Source organism: Polyergus mexicanus, unplaced genomic scaffold, assembly GCF_030449975.1.
Source record: "Polyergus mexicanus isolate NDT 795.1 unplaced genomic scaffold, iyPolMexi1.0 SCAF_10, whole genome shotgun sequence".
Taxonomy (NCBI): Eukaryota; Metazoa; Arthropoda; class Insecta; order Hymenoptera; family Formicidae; genus Polyergus; species Polyergus mexicanus.
The window spans coordinates 5,758,473-5,776,418 of record NW_027223330.1 but is presented as its reverse complement, the minus strand read 5'-3'; the positions used below and the strand labels follow the sequence as shown (position 1 = coordinate 5,776,418).

Sequence of the window (17,946 nt, the reverse complement as noted above, 5' to 3'; positions counted from 1 at the left end):
CTCTGTTTCGTCTTCAAATCTGTTCCTCAAAATCTTAGCATATATCTCCTAAGCCGAGCACAGCAAAGATATGCCTCTATAGTTATCAGCCTTATTAGTGTCACCTCTCTTATACAATGGGACAATTATTGACATTTTCCAGTCCTTGGGTATATATCCCTCTTTCCATATCTGCCTCAATATTTCCACCAGCCCTTTCTTCACTGCACCTCCTCCGAATTTCCAAGCTTCTATTGGTATTCCATCCACCCCTACTGCCTTCTTCATTTTCAACTTCCTAACGGCTTTTCCAATTTCCTCTTCTTCCAGCTGTCCTTCTGTCCTCTCCTCTCGTATACTTTTAATTTCTCCTTCTTCTTCTCTGTTAACTCTCCCTTTCTGTGTCTTTTTACCTTCCAATAACTCCATGAAGTAGCTTCTTCACACTTCTTTATTTATCTCCGCTTCCTTCCAATTCCTCTTCTTCCTTTACCTTTTTTTTTACCGTACCTTCTTTACCATCCTCCAATGAGTTTCCATTCTTGCAAATACCTTCCTTACCGACTCTTCCCGTACCTTCCTTATTATATATTGGCAGTTTCGACATTCTAACCTCAATCCTTTGTCGTTCCCTTTCCTGCCCTATTACGACAAAACTATTGTTCCTCTACTCCTGCCTTCCCTCACCCTGCTTCCTTCCTATTCACTTATTTTATCTTACCTTACAAAAACATTTCTCTTACTCCCTGTAGCCGGGACTCAACTTATAAATTTTAGCTTAAACTAAAGCACGCATTCAGTACGCCTCCACTCACTCACACGCTCTCTAACTAAGTCCCTGAATTTTCCATATGTAAAATATAAATCACGAATATATACAACTTATTTTAAAAAAGATTAAATATTGTAAATTAGAATTTTTGCGATACCTTTTCTAAGTAATGTTTTAACATTTTGTAGTTGACACCTCGAAACATGTTTCACATTTTCTAAAGCTGCATCGTAGGCTTCTGTTTCAATCAACGCAGCTGCCAAATTATAATAAACTTTTGTTCGATTCTCTAATAAAATCTACAATTTAGCTTCATTGACCGATTCTTCTTTCTCATTTTGATTCAAACTTGAATTATATTTGTCGATGACAGATATTCTAATACACTTTGATAACATTATATTGGAAAAGGCAGCTCCATCCGAAACCATCAATATCTATGTTCACGTTTCTCATTGCTTTAAAAAAATAAGTTTAACCATTATGTCAAAAGAAATTATATAGATTAAATTGTGCTCTTAAAGTATTTAGTCCAAGAAAATAAATAATCTTTATTATATATTATATAAACAAAATTATTACCATATTATTCTTTTTTGACTAATGCTTTCTATTTCAGGCTGTAACTTTGATGCTTTTCAATTCAATTGTATCTTCTTTGATTAATGCTGTCTATTTTAACTCTGATGCTTTCAATTCAATTGTATATGTAATATTTTTGATATAATTCCCACAAGATTTGTTTTACTATAATAATATAAATATGCAACTCATTGGTTAGCCATTTGTAAATGATCTAAAAATATTAATTACACATTAATTACATTTATAAATAAAATATAAATAAATATTCACATTATTCTAGAATCAAAAGTTGTGAGTATGGTAATCCGAGATTTATATAATGTTTATGGACACTATAAAAGTGCTTTGATATGATTTTATCATTTCATTATTTATGAAGCCAATAACCTAAAGATATTAATCACCCAGCAAGCAAAATGATGCAAACTTTGCGCAAAGTTTGCAGCAAACCCAAGCATGTCTTTACAGCAAAATTGTGACAAGGTGTGTCCACAAAAAGCATAGCTTTTGCTGGCAAGGCTTGTCGCAATAGTGTGACGCACATTTTACGCAAATAATAGAGCAAACCTTGCGGTGCACGGCATGACAGCAAATTTGTGGCAAGAACAGGACAAACCTTGCTGTGCACGGAATGACAGCAAATTTATGGCAAGAATAGGACAAACCTTGCCGGGCACGGCATGACAACAAATTTGTGACAAGAATAGGGCAAACCTTGGCGTGTACGGCATGATAGCAAATTTGTGATAATTCTCTGTATAGGATGATTCAAAAACTTTGCGACAAACTCTGAGGAACGATAAATCTCGCAGAGAAAAATATTTTTTGTGAAGCAATCCATCATGTTTTCTGACGCGTCGTTTAAGAATATGCGACCGAGCAGACAAGAATCTTAGGTGGCATTTATTATAATTATGAGATGATGATAATGTATGAATAATTGAAAATGATATAATGAATATAATGAATATATGAATTTTATATATATATATATATATATATATATATATTTACATTTTAAGTAAACAATAAAGGGATGATTTAAACTTTTTTAGACATTTATCTGCCCGATCTAAGAGAGACAATCAGTCCAATATCTTAATTCCCTATGTTTGGGATTGTATCAGTAATTGAACTGGTAGAAATAATTATATTTTTAATCTTCTGTCAGTTGCTTTTTGCAAGCTTTATATATTTCTTATGACTACAAATCAAATACGAGATGGATGCATATAGCGCGTCGCACAACGATAAACAAACGAACTATCGGCTGAATACTATATTTTTGTAAAGTTTGTAATAAAGTAAAGTTGTAAATTTGCTGTCATGCCATGCATGGCAAGGTTTGCTCTGTTATTTGCGTGAATTTTGCATCGCGTTGTGCCAGAGTATACTTTGTTCTGTTCTTTTCGTAAATATGTTATCATATTGTGTACAATAAGGTTTGCTCTGTTCTTGTCGTAAATCTGCTATTATAGCGTGTATAACAAAATTTGCTACTAATTGATGTAAAGTTCGTGTTACACTGTGAATAGCATCATACGTGTTCTTCTTTGCGTAAAATTTACGAGCAAGCCTTTTTCTATTATTTACAGCATCCTGAGACAAAAAATTTTGCCGTCAATTTGCTTCAAACTTTTTGACAAACCAAAACAAGACAAATGTTTGCTAGACAATTGTTGTCAAAATTAAAGCACACCTTGTCGCAAAGCTTTGGCAAAACGTGATTTTAACATTCTTGGCTATCTGGGTATGCTTTAATTACATTTATATATAAAACATAAATAAATATTATGTACATGAATTCGCGTTCACACATGTAAGTACCAGCTTATCGAAAACATGGCTAGCCAAAATCTCCAAATATTTCTTCAATGCTACCATATAACCATTTTCCAACAATTTATCACAATCTATTTATCACAAATATGTTAATTTGTATTGCACAGATTCAAGCATTGCGTGTAAAACATTTTCAATCTCGCTAATATAATCTAACTTTGTTTAATACGATTAAAGAAATCACTTATTCTCTTCCTTGCACTATTCCGTGTTAACAATTTTTTTTATTTTATCACTTTTCTTCTTTTGTTTCATCTGAAATAAAAATTTGCAAAAGATTATCAGAAATCATTATCAATATATTAATAATATATATAATAATAATTATTTATTTAACTTCAGCCATATAGCCAAGAAGTGGACTTGGTTTACAAATTCTCCTTATCCACACATACCTCACGCATACACATTCATACCTTTTACAATTCTAAGACTAGCTAGGACTAGCTTATTTATTCCATTTCATATTATTTTATCTTATCTCCTTTTCTTTTCACATCTCTACTTTCTTTTCCTATTTTTTTATTATTAATTCCTTTTCCAACTACAATTTCCGCAGTATCCTACCTTTCTTATTATTTAACTCATCACTCCAAATACTATCTTCTATTTCCTTACAATTTTTCCCTAAGTCTTTAAACTAATCTTTTATCCGTTCGCATTCTTTTACATAGTGACTCATACAATCTTTCCCATTGCCGCAAAATACACACAATGTCTCCTCTTCCTCCAACCAATATTTATTCCCCTCTTCCATATTTCCGCACCTTACCTTTAACAATGCCCTTATCATATCTCCTATGTTGCCTTCGTCTATACTATTTTTCCTCAGATAACTTGGTCCTTCATCTCCTGTTTCCAATTCCTTATATTTCTTGTTGTATCTGGCCTCTCTAATTTTACCTTCCTCTGCTTGCCTTTGCACCACCCAATCTCTCTCCTAGTTCCTTCCTTAAATCGATCCCCCTCTGTCTTAGGTCTTCTAGTGCTTCTATACCCCATCCATTCCTATTATAATATTTCTCCCTCTCCCTACTATACATATCTTTCCATCTATTCTTTTCTTTTTCAATCCAGCACCTTTTCATCCATCTATTTTCATCCATCTCTCCTATCTTTTCCTCATATTTAACTGCCCTCAATCCCCATTCAATTCTTAGTTTATTCAGTCTTAATTCTCTTGTCATTAGGTACCTTGGTGTACAAAAATCTAACCTGAAAATCCATCTTACATAGTCCAGTATTATTTTCTCTAATTCTTTCTTCTCTTCCCATCCCCATATTTCCACCCCGTAGGACATTACGCTATATACCAAATACCTAAACAACCCCCACCTTCTGGTAAAATCGTCCCTACATATCCGCTCTCCCAACCCCCATGTTTTATTAGCTGCCAACCTTCCCTTATTACTTATATCCCTTATATGATCCTTATAATTACCTTTATTGTTAAACACGAAGCCTAAATATTTGAAAACATTTACCTCTTTTATTTCTTTTCCTCTCCATTTCCAACTTTCCTTCCTTTCTCTGTTTCCTCTATTGAAAACTAACACTTTCGTCTTCTCTGTACATAAAATCAAATTCCTTTTATTTAAAAACCTCTTCACTGTCTACATCATATCTAATAATGCCTCCCTATTCTTTGCCAAAAACACCATATCATCCGCATACTCTAACGACCATAATCTCTTATTACCTATACGTACACCCCCTACGTTCCGCATTTCCAGCTCCTTACCTATATCCGCTATATACAGATTAAACAGAAGTGGACTCATCACACATCCCTGACGTACTCCCTTCGTTGTTCTAAACTTTGCTGTGATCTCTTCCTTTACTCTTACCGCCACCTTTCCTCATATATCCTTTCCATCCTCCAGACAAGGTCCGCCGCTACCCCTTTTCCTTTTAGTACATTCCATAACTGTTCTCTCTCCACATTATCGAAGGCTGCTTTTAAGTCCACGAACAAGGCATAGATTCTTCTTTCCTTACTTTCTTTCATCTTTTCCCTCTGAACTATGTGGTTCAACACAAACACATTATCTATCGTTGCTCTTCCTTTTCTGAAACCTGCTTGACTCTCCGGTAACAAACCCAACCTTTCTGTTTCCTCCTCCAATCTGTTTCTCAAAATCTCAGCGTAGATCTTATATGCCGCGCACAGCAAGGATATACCTCTATAATTGCCTACTATGTTTGCATCTCCCCTCTTGTATAATGGAACTATTATCGACATTCTCCAGTCCTTAGGTATGTACCCCTCCTTCCAAATCTGCCTCATAAGTTCCACCAAGCCTTTCCTCACTACGTCACCACCAAATTTCCAAGCCTCCATAGGTATCCCGTCTACGCCTACTGCCTTCCTCTTTTTTAATTTCCTTATCACATCCCTTATTTCCTCTTCCTCCACCTGTCCTTCTGTCTGCTCTCCTCTTCAGTTTCCCTAGACATTCTGGGCTCATCCTCTTGTCCTATTGTCTCTCCCTCCAACAAGTTCATGAAATGCTTTCTCCATGCTTCTTTACTTATGTCTGCTGCTTTCCATTCCTTCTTCTTCCTCCTTTTATTTATAAAACTCCAAACTTGCGTTGTATTCTTTAAATTCCTCAACTCCTTCTCTTCCCTTTCTCTGTTCTCCCTTTGCTTCTTTTCTGCCAGCTCTCTCAGCTTCTTCTTTTCTTCCAGATATTTCTCTCTTGCTACTCTTCTTTTCCTCCATTTCTTGTAACATCTTTGCACCTCCCTCTTCTTCCTTGAGCATTGCTTATCCCACCAGTCTTTGTGGCCTAACTCTTTTCTTTTTGTTATTACCTTTTTCTTATTATCATAGCCTCTTGTTATCATAGCCTCATGTATCATACACTTAAGTCTATCCCATTTTTCCTCAATTGTATCCTGCCTGTCTGCTTCCCATGGTGTCATCTCCAAGTTTTCTTTATACCATTGTATGGATTCTTCAACCCAACAAATCCTCCATTTCTCCTCTCCTTCCTTCTTGTCCTCCTCTTCTTCCTTTCTTCTTCCTCTTCTGTCTTTATCTTCCAGCGTTACTATAACCGGCATGTGATCAGAGTCCACTCTGTCGTCTACCCTGAAATCTACTACTCTCTCGTACACTCTTTCGCTACTCAACACGTAATCAATCACTGTATTGCCCCTCGCACCTACATACGTATATTCCCCTTCCCAATCTCCTTTCGTTGACCCATTCAGCACATACCATCCCTTTTCTTTAATATATTCTATCAAATTCCTTCCTCCATTCCCTATCGTCTTATCCTTACTTTTCCTCTCTATTCCTCCTTCCTCTTCTCCTCCTCCTAATTTTCCTATTCTAATATTAAAATCGCCTCCCACTATTATTTGCCCATTTTCCTTTCCCCCCATCCATTTCTCTATTTTCTCCTCTAAAATCTTCCAATTCTCCTTATTATACACAGAGATAATATATAGTGTATCCTTACCTTCTTCAATTTCTGAAACCACAAAATCCTCTTCATCTTTACCTATTATCCTATCGGTTCTATTTCCCCACTTCCTTCTCTTACCTATTATAAAACCTCCTTTCGCTCTTCCCTTTCTTTTTTCTTTAACTGCGTATTTACAACCCCATTCATGTGTCTTGGGCAGCCTATCTTTCCACTTACTCCAACCCACCTCATCTATCCAAGTCTCACTTAAACTAATAAAATCATACTCCCCAATGTATCTCCAGAAATCTACCCCCTTATTTCCTATTCCTGCGACATTCCAAAATATAACCCTTTTGTCCCTATTACCTATCCTACTATTTTTATTCCTTTCCACTTCTTGGCTTATGAGAAATCCTCGTTATCCTTTACATCTCCTTTCTCTCTCTCATCCACCCCACCTTCTCCTTTCCTCATATCCTCCTTATTAAAATCTCGTTCTATATTCACCCACATTTTCCACACCCCCTTTATCCTAACTCTAGCATATCCCGCTTTCACGTCCTCCCCTTTGTTTCTCTGTTCTTTAATCCATCTACCTATCCTTTTTTGTCTGTTCCTTTCCTCCCACGTTAAATCATTTTCTATAAAAATCTTTCCCCCTTTTAACCTATTTTTATTTCTCATCACCCATTTCTTGTCCTCCTCTTTATCTATTTTGACTATTATCACAGGCCCACTTATTCTCACGCTTATTATTCCACACGCTACTCCCAGTCTGCTCTTCAGGAAATCTTTCGTCCATTCCCTCCTATCTTTATCTAATTCCTTTACATCTATCCCTTTTATTACTATATTATTCCTCCTCTCTTCCCTTTCTTTCTCTGTCACCATTCTTTTCAACCTTTCTATTTCCTTACTACTCAATCTATCTTCACTTATTGCTGAGCTCCCCGAACCTCTGAAACTGCTTCTCCTACTTCTACTTTCCCTACTTTCTCCTACATAACTATCTGATACCTCCCCCTCTTCACCTGCAATATTGTATTCCCGCTTTAGATCTTCCACATCTCTTTCCATTCTTCCTATTCCTTCTTCGATATTGCTCAATCTAACCTCCCAGACTTTCTCTTTCCTCTCCATATTTCTTATACCTTCCTTTAAACTCTCCTTTATACTCTCCTTTATTCCCTTAATTTCCTCTTTTACCCATTCTTTTAATTTTCTTAATTCTAACTCTATATTACCTTCCTCCTTTTCTTCCCTAAACGTAACTCTCCTTTTTGTTTTACCTACCTCTAATTTCCCGTTCCTATTCATTCCTTCCTTACCGGCACTCTCCATGTTGCCCGTTCTCTTTGCCATCCTAACCCCAAAACTTCGTCGCTACTCTTTACCTTCAAAGATCTTCCTTTCTCTTGTACTGCTACACTTCCCTTCCTTCGCTACCCTTCCTTTCCTTCCGCTCTCCTATCCTACTTAACTTACACGCTCCTACTTACTCGCTTTACACTTAAATACAACTAAAACTATCTCACATACCCAACACGCATTCACTCGCTCATACGCCCTCTAACCAACATCAATATATTAATAAAAATATATGACTTATAATGCGATCCGGGTACGTCAAGTTTCTATATGCCACTTTAATCTTAATCCTTTTCGTTTCGGACCTATTTGGTAAAACTTGTGATTAATTTCAAAACAAATCGATCAGTTTGGCACGGGGCGTTTGTAAATTTGAAATTAGTGCTCGATGTGATCGACATTATTGCAGTAAGAGTTGAGTAGTTATATGATCCATACAGCACCGCAAGATTGTAACAACACTGCAGCAACATTTTTCTGCAAGATTGCAACATTGCAGAAACATTGCGAAATATTGCTGTAACGTTGTTATGATATTGCAGCAACAGTAAAATGTCCGCCTACAGAAATATTGCAATATAATATTGCAGCAACATAGCAATATAATATATATGCAATAATGCTTTATGTATATTTATCGACATAATATCCTTAACATGAAAAAAATAGTAAGAAATTAGGCCTATAAGAGTCAGGCTCTAGTATGTATATAGATTTTCTGTATTATAATAACGAAATTATCAAATGTAAATTTTTCAGTACACATTCCTAAGTAATAATTACTTTAAATTTTGTGATGGTCTCTTTTTATTCCTAAGAATGCGATTTCGAAATATCTGTAAATTTTGGTCAATTTTCACCATATAAATACTTGTCTTGCTTAATAAAACATTAAATAATTATTTAATGTTTTTTTGAGAAAGATAAGTATTTATATGGTGAAAATTGACCAAAATTTACACAGTAGATTAAATTTATTTAATATTTTTGCTTATATGTCTACAATTTAAATATTACTTCTATTTTTTATCTATTTCCTAATTTTATTTCTATTTCAGATGACACATGATGTCTCAAATTAGCAATACTGAAAGAAATAATATTAATGTAATAGAAAGGATGGAAAAGAAACGTTCGAAAGAGCTTATGTCCTCTTCTAGTCTTTCCGGTATGTCGCAGTTATCCAATAGCAGTGAGGAAACATTGGATATGGCTTTTATATATAAACTCCATAGATCTGATAACTTAGAAAAGTGAGTACAAAGTATATTCATACACACGTACGCAAGCAAGCACACGCATATATCCGTATATGTACAATATTGTACGTACACCGACATACAGATTGATCCACATAAAATGTTTTAAACTGTTTTCTGAGAAATTATTCAAGAAACGATAAAACTTTTCTTTTGTTTGAAATTTTACTCACAATAAACACCGTTATATTAATGTTATATAAGTACAATAAACTAAATATTAGAGATAATATTGCATAAGTGTTACCGTAAGTTATTGGTTAGTTATGTAATTTCCCACTCGTAAATATAATATCTACTATAACACAAGTTTATGTATCGTTGTTACATTGTTATTACATATAGCACTAACGATTGAGTCAAACGATAATCAAACAGATAATAAAAGAAATTATATTTAATTTACGAAATTCCAAATTTAATTTTTATACAAATTAAACTCCGATTTTTTGCCTCAAATAAGCACTATCCACCTATTAATAGTAACAACTAATAATAGTAACAAATAATAGGCACTACCGCCTATTATTTGTTGCTACTTTACTACCACGTTATTACTGCAATAAACCATGTTTACTAGGTCACTGGGATTTCTTATATGACATGCATAGAATATCGTCCATTGGACCTTCCAGAGAGACAGAAAAATGATCTTTTTCATTTTATTTTTAAAGTAGAAAGATACAATTTTTTTTGTAATTTTAGATAATTCATCTAAAAATAAATAACATTTATATGTGCGCGCTTGCGTAGATCCACGCGTGCATATATGTATGTGTGCGTACTCGCGTGTGTGTATGCTCGTGTGCGTGTGTGTGACCGTGTGTATGTGTGTGTGAACGCGCGCGCTTGCGTGTTGAACATTTTTCTCTATTATAATATTAATAATTCAAAAGATATTACGGTAACTTTCGCTGTAGCTGTTCAATGGATACATTTAAAGATATTAATTACAATACTTTTTTAAATTAAATGTTATTTGATTAAATGTTCAAAAAGTACTATTTATTCATAATAAATTTTATATACTTTTTTATCTTATTGCATATAAATTTCTCACAAAAATTAGAGGAACATTAAATTTTTCTTAAAAAATAGACAAAATTTAGGCAGCTAACTTTATTAAAAATGAATGAAATTTAAATCCAGAAAGAGTTTCAAAACTTCAAATTTTTAATTTCGAAAGGTCACTATTTTTTTGAGTTTCTATGAATTTGATAATTTTTACATATAAAAAACTACGAGCTGGACAAAATAGGAAATTTTTTTCTCATTTTGTGGGTTTGTCGCGTGTTCAAACTTTTCTACTTAAAAATAGAAAAAAACGTGAAAAAATAAATTTTTTTGTTCTATACATTCTGGGTCAGAATGAAAAAAGAAGAAATCGCTAATTTTAACGTTATTTTCATCCATTTGCATCATGTCTACATGTTTAAAAAAACAAAAAATTGGTATTTATACCATTCGATAGAGCAAAGTTTCAGCTTTAAGAATCTGTTTTTTGAATTGCCATACGACGATTTTTCACGGAGTTATGAGCAATCAAAGTCAAAATGATCATTTTTTATTCATTAAATTTAGAAATTTTCAGTTGCTGCCCAAAAGCAATTCTAAAAGATAAAAGCACGCCTCATATGTATGAACAAATTTTCTTTTGAAAAAATGATTTAAAAAAAATTTTTTTTAAAATTATTTTTCCAAATTTTTAATAATGTAGTTAAATAGAGTTGCTTTTACCATAAAACTTTTGCATAGAACATTTTTTAATATTTTGAATAGTTTTCAAGATATATCGAGAAGAGCGAAAAGCCGCTCTACATATTGTTGTGTCTCTCCGGATACAACGGAAATTTTGGGGATGATCCAAGGGTTCGGCTCATCTTAGGAGTTGAGACTCCGAGTGTTGAGAAACATGAGATAAAGATTCCGTGCAAAAATGATTTATTTGTACAGCTTACGTATCGTAGAGTTTACTGATGTTTCGGCGATGTAACAATATCGGCGCTTGCAGAACCTTACAGTTTCTTCAAGTATACGCGTCACTACTTAGTTCGGAATACGGCTCGAGGTACTCGTTATCTCTCCTTTTATTGTCTGAAAGTAGGTGATGTTTTGGTACTAGATTGCGATGTTTTAATTGCATATTGTAACGAATTGCGGGAGTGGTGCACTTGGACACAGTATAATTGGACACGGTGCAAATGGACACGTTACAAATGGACACGAGATTTTGCACACGGTTCAATTGGACACAGTGCATTTGGACACAGTAATTTTGGATACAGTAGCTTTTGGACACATAAGAAAATACGCATCGTTTACTTGGACACCGCTCACTTGGACACTGTTCATTTGGACACCGTTCGTTTGGACACAGAAAGATGCGCACCGTTCATTTGGACACCGTTCGTTTGGACACCGTTATTTGCCCACCGTTCGTTTGGACACCGTTCATTTGCCCACCGTTCGTTTAGACACCGTTCGTTTGGACACCAAAATTTGATTTAAGTTATACGACGTAATCCACACCAAATTTTTGTTTTAAATAAGAAATAGGTTTGGGTTAGGTTATATCTTCCGGAAGTGGAGCCCCCCCGCAGGGGGGGGCGGAACCCACTGTATCCATGCATGACATCCAAATATGCGAAAGGCTAAACAAAGTGCTAAAAGCAATGTAAAATTAATGATATCAGTATCAGAGATATATAAGTATGAATATATTTTATTTTGACAGATATTATAACCTTCAAATGTATCTCCTTTTCACGATTTCATATTTTACATAGATTTACCAGTATAAAGTGTTATAAGAATACTGATTATATTTTCCCAAAATGATTTTTATTTCTCTCCATCTGTTACATATTCAAACAAACAGTGCGCATGTTTCTGTGTACAAATGAACGGTGTCCAAACGAACGGTGGGCAAATGAACGGTGTCCAAACGAACGGTGGGCAAATGAACGGTGTCCAAACGAACAGTGGGCAAATGAACGGTGTCCAAACGAACGGTGGGCAAATGAACGGTGTCCAAACGAACGATGGGCAAATAACGATGTCCAAACGAACGGTGTCCAAATGAACGGTGCGCGTCTTTCTGTGTCCAAACGAACGGTGTCCAAATGAACAGTGTCCAAGTGAGCGGTGTCCAAGTAAACGATGCGTATTTTCTTACGTTACAGTAGCTTCTCCAGAAGCTACTGTATCCAAAATTACTGTGTCCAAATGCACTGTGTCCAATTGAACCGTGTGCACAATCTCGTGTCCATTTGTAACGTGTCCATTTGCACCGTGTCCAAGTGAAGGCCACTCACGAATTGCATTTATTGTATTTACCAGGTATATAAATATGAAACCGGAATTTGCCCATACATAGCCCTAGCTGTCAATGTAGTTACCGTCAAACCGCGTCATTGGCGCCATTTTCTTGTTTTGACATCTGATAAAGATTTTCAACTCACAACAATATAAGTTTCATACAACAGCATAGTTTTTAATAGCGTTGAACATGTCGAATTTTGTGCCTGGAAACTACGATTTGCGGACAGCATTGATTTTCTGTTACCATTTGAAGAAAACTGCTGCAGAATCGCATCGAATGCTTGTCGAAGCTTACGGTGAGCATACTCTTGGTAAATCACAGTGCTTTGAGTGGTTTAAAAAATTCAAAAAAGTGGCGATTTTGACGTGAGAAACGAAGAACGTGGAAGACTACCGAAATCTATTATGAGCTGCTAAAACCTGGTGAAACCGTTAATACTGAACGCTACTTGCTGAGCAGCACTTCACTTCTTACGAAAATGTACGAAAATGGCTCGATGACTGGTTTACCTCAAAGGAGCAACAGTTTTTTTGGCGTGGCATCCACAAATTGTCAGAGAGATGGGAAAAATGTATAGCTAGCAATGGGCAATACTTCGAATAAAATATTTTTTATCATTTTCATACAATAAACGTGTATTTTCTATACAAAAATTCCGGTTTCATATTTATATACCTGGTAATCGCGGTTTTGGGAGCGTGCGCAACAGCTTACGAAGTGCTGAATTTGCGCTGTGTTCTTTTTTACTTTTGTAGGTCGTAATTACGTTATTCGATTTCGAGTTACGACATCCCTCCCCCTTTGGAGGAGAAAACGGAAGGTGACGTTTTCTATTTGAGACTGTATGTGAGACTGTATGTGACTACTCTGTTTACAATTCTTTCTTATTCTACGCGTGATGTACGTTTACAATATTTGTGGGTTCGCCATAATATTATTATTATGATACTTATTATAAGTATTGCAAAACTGCTTGATATTGGGTATATAATTTGCTTTTGTAAGAATGGATAATTATTAGTTTTATCTAATTCTTCTGTTATCTTCTGCAGTCTAGTGCTTAAGTCCCTTAATTCGTTTGGATTGTGTATTAGTTTCATTAATTTTACTACACTAGGTTTCGTTGATGTATTACTTAGATCAAATTTTAAGTTTGATATATTATATTCCGGCAAATATGTTGGAAGATAGGTAGTGTTTATTACTTCCGAAGTTTTTATTATCATATCGACCGTCACTAATTGGCAGTTATTCATTAATATAATTCACTCTGTTCTAGAAACTTTTATTCTATTTTCTTCTTGGTTTTCGCAGCTTATAGTTATAGATTGTTCGGTGAGCGTAGAGTACAACCACGAGTACTGTTTAGTTAGCGCAATCCATATACTATGGTTAGAATGAATGTATCTTGTATTACAAAATCTTTTGTCCGCTGCGACTTGTAAATACGCTTGGATTTCGCATAGTGAATTGTCATTAATATGATATATTGGTTTGCATGGTATATATAATGATTACTTATTTCGATACATTTTTCTAAATTATTCTGTGTTGATGTTAAATAATTTTGATTTTCGCTGTCGCTAGTTATTATGAGTTGATTTATTTCTACGAAAATGAATAAATTTCCTTGACTGTGTATAGATAGGGGTATTGCCTTTATTATATTGTATTTAGGATGAGATTGATGAAAAGCGTAAGATAGTATGTATATAGGGTGTGTCATAATAAGCGCTAATCATTATGAATTTTTCAATCGTTAGCTAATTATTTTTGAAAATACCTGTTGGATAAGTCGAACCGCTAGATGATTGTATCACATATGCGTAACATTAGATGGCGTGTGTGATGCAAGAAGGATTCCGTGATGTATGTGCGCGGATGTTGTTAGCGTACGGAAACGGTCACGCATCTTCTCTCTCACTTGTGCGTGTAACGTCGTCACGAAAAGACGAGAGCGAATAAAGACATAAGCTTTCGTATAGAACGATCATCTATATTCATTCTGGCACACCCAAATACTTAACAGGTTATGGGCCCAGTCGCGAATCGCTAAAAAGGAACGTTTTCTGTTTTGTGGAGTAACGCGGGTGTTCGTAATATGAACTGCGAAGTCGACGATATCTTTTATCGAGGTTAGCCGGCCACGTGCGAAAGTGCGAATACCTGAAGAATTGGATGGAAGTTGAACAACTCAAGATCACAAAACTAAAAAGTGCGGAGAACTGGGGGACATAGAAGTTCCAAATCCGTAACGTTAATTGCTAGTGACGCTTTCGGCGTCGTTGATGGGACGAGAGCGAAGCCGGTAAGCGCGGAGGCGGGAGACGCGATACGAGCCGCTGCGAATGAGCTATGAGAATGGATGAAAGCCGACGGGCTAACGCAAAAGATAATCGTCACAAGTGTAACTGAGCCAGTATTGCTTCATGTAATGAATTGTAACTCCTCGAAGGAGATGTCGGACAATTTGTGCGCGGTCCATGAGAGCGAAACTGAGACAAGTGTACATCTATTGCAACAACAGTGGTTTCTGTTGACAAAGAATCCGCCAGACGACATTGCGACTCATACGTGTCGAAGGTGTAGGACATTTGTCACGGGTTAAAGGCACCTGGAGAACAAATCTCGGATAATATGATTATGACGAGAATCCTGATGACACTTCCGCTTGCTTATGACCATTTTGCCACGGCGTGAGAATCGACTGCGCAGGATCTACTCATGGACGAAACCAGGAAATAGCCACAGGAGAAACAAGGAACCAGCGTACTGGCTGCACAAGGGCGAAGTGTGATGCGAGATAAAAAGAACTCAACAAAAAATAAGAAAAAGGGCGCGTGTTTTAAGTGCGGAAAGATCGGTCATTGGAAGCAGGAGTGCAAGTCCAAGAATAACGAACCAGATAACGAGTCAAAACAATAAGGCGGAGCGCTCATCAGTACCTTGTTTTCGCCAGCTCATTGTCAACAAGACGAGGAAACAAACAAGTGGTTCTTGACTCTGGCGCGACGAATTACATGTTGGGTGACAAGAGTAAATTCATCGGTTACGAAGCTTTTGAAACACCGATACCGATTCGGATCGGCGACGGTTACGTCATTTACGTGCGCGGGCAAGGGGACATCAGAATACAGACATATGATTCCAAGCGTTGGATACATAAATACCTGGCGAAGGCCTATTTTGTTCCATGTCATTAGCGCTCTGGAAAAATAGATGCTTGTTTGTTTTTTAATTTTCTATGAAAGTTTTTAAGCGATTTACATGTATGCATATTATTTTTCTGTTTACTTTGATTTTATAATTAACATCAGAAATTTTATCAGTAATTATGTGTGGTCCAGTCCATAGAGAGTCGAGTTTCTTTGAGCGTCCTCTCTGAACTGTTTCATCATGCAGCAATACATGCTTGTTTCCTACCTTGAAGATGGTTTGTTTTGCCCTTTTGTCGTATTGCTCTTTTATTTTAATTTTTTCCTCTTTTATGTGTTCTTTAACGATTTGATTTGTCGCTCGTATCCTTTTTTTTAATTCCTGGGCGTAGTTATTGTAAGTATACGTAGGTTTCGGCGGCGTTGTTAGCGCTGTTGGTAAGATTGCTTAATGTCCGTATAATTTGAAAGGCGTAAATCCTGTTGCCATATGAGGGGTAGTTGTACGTGAACATGGCATAAAGTATCTACTCGTCCCAGTCTATCTGGTCTGCATTTATATAATGTCGTAAGTATTTAGCTAGTGTACGATGTGAGCGTTCTACCGCACCATTATTTTCTGGATGATATGCGGTTGTCTGTATTTTTTCTATTTTTAATAGTTTGCATATGTTTTTGAACATATCGCTTAAAAAGTTTGTGCCTTGATCCGTTAGCACTTTGTCAGGAATTCCGTGTTCAAAGATTATTTTAACTACGAATTCTTTTACTACGGTGGCGGCTTCTTGATTAAGTAAAAGAACTACCTTACTGAATTTTATAAAATTATCTTGGAAAGTTAGAACATATTTATTTCCGTTGTTTGTTACGTTTAACGGTTTTACAATATCTATCGCACACTTCTCGAAAGGTCGGCTAGCTGTGTCAGTTACTATTAAAGGTGCTTTAAATTTTTGCTTTAATTAATTTTTTTGGCAAAATTCGCATTTAGTGATATAATTTTCAACGTATTTAGTTAATCCGGACCAGTTATGTCTTATTCTAATCCTATTAATTGTTCTTTCAATTCCTTGGTGTCCGCCTAAGGGTGCGTCGTAATATTCGTATAATATTCGCGCTTTCTCTTCTTTGCTATAGACTCTCTTTTCGTTATGATTTTCTTCCTTTTCTTCCTTTAGTTTGAGAACTATGTTGCGGCTTAACGCGTCGGCATTGGTATTTGTTTTTCCGGATCAATGTACGATTTCGTAATCATATTCTTCCAGTTTTAATCTCCATTTTATTAGACGTGATCTTGGATCGACTACATTGAATAACCATACCAATGGCTTATGATCCGTTTTTATTTTTAAATTTAGTGCCGTATAAATAAGGTCTATAATATTTTACTGCCCATACTATGGCTAATAACTCCTTTTCGGTAGTATTATAATTATGTTCTGCTCGCGATAATATTCTGCTGGCGTAAGCAATTGATCGGTCTTGGCCTACTTCTTCTTGAAACAATATAGCTTCGATGGCGTAATCTGATGCGTCCATCATTAAAAGAAATTCTTGACTAAAATCAGAATCTTTTAGCACCGGGGCGGTAATTAATTTATTTTTCAAAGTCTCAAATGGATTTTGTTGTTCTCCGATGCATTCGAATTTTTCTCTCTTTTTCGTTAATTTCGTAAGAGATCTGACAATTTTAGAATAATTTTTTATAAATTTTCGATAACATCCCGCTAAACCTATAAAAGGTTGTATTTTTTTTACCCTGGTCGGTGTTGGGAATTCTCGTACTGCTTAGTTTAGAAGGATCGGGCATAATTTCGTTTTCGGTTACTATGTGCCCTAAATGTATTACTTTTTTCGTAATCATCGTCCCTGAGGAAATTATCGCAATTATTAGGTTGAAGCTTTAAATTATGTTTTCGTAATTTGTTTAATACTTCGATAAGCCGTGTATTATGTTCCTTTAAACTTGCTCCGTATATGACTATGTCATTCAAATTATTATAGCCCAAAACTATAACCAAATTAGTATAATTATTATATATTATCTAACATACGTCTTTCGACTATAACTCGAAGCCGTGGAAGGCGTATAAAGTTACGAGCGCAATCGCTGACAAAGCGAGCCACACGCGGAGATTACGCGATCGCGAGATGATCGAAGGACGACGTGCCGGAAATGCAAGCAAAGAATTTACGTAGCTTGTATCTGGGTTTTTTCCAGCCGAAAACGAACGACACGACCAGT

The 17,946-nt window shown here is 35.7% G+C and overlaps 1 protein-coding gene across 1 annotated transcript in view; it reads left to right on the top strand.

Annotated features, from left to right (window-relative positions):
- The window catches only part of Ttll5 (Tubulin tyrosine ligase-like 5), a 233,363-nt gene that overhangs the window by 35,681 nt on the left and 179,736 nt on the right, over positions 1-17,946 (top strand). The window contains exon 2 of the mRNA XM_070303015.1: positions 9,024-9,218. Coding sequence (XP_070159116.1) covers positions 9,031-9,218 — 188 coding nt within the window. The 5' untranslated portion in view covers positions 9,024-9,030. The remainder of the gene's footprint in view (positions 1-9,023; positions 9,219-17,946) is intronic.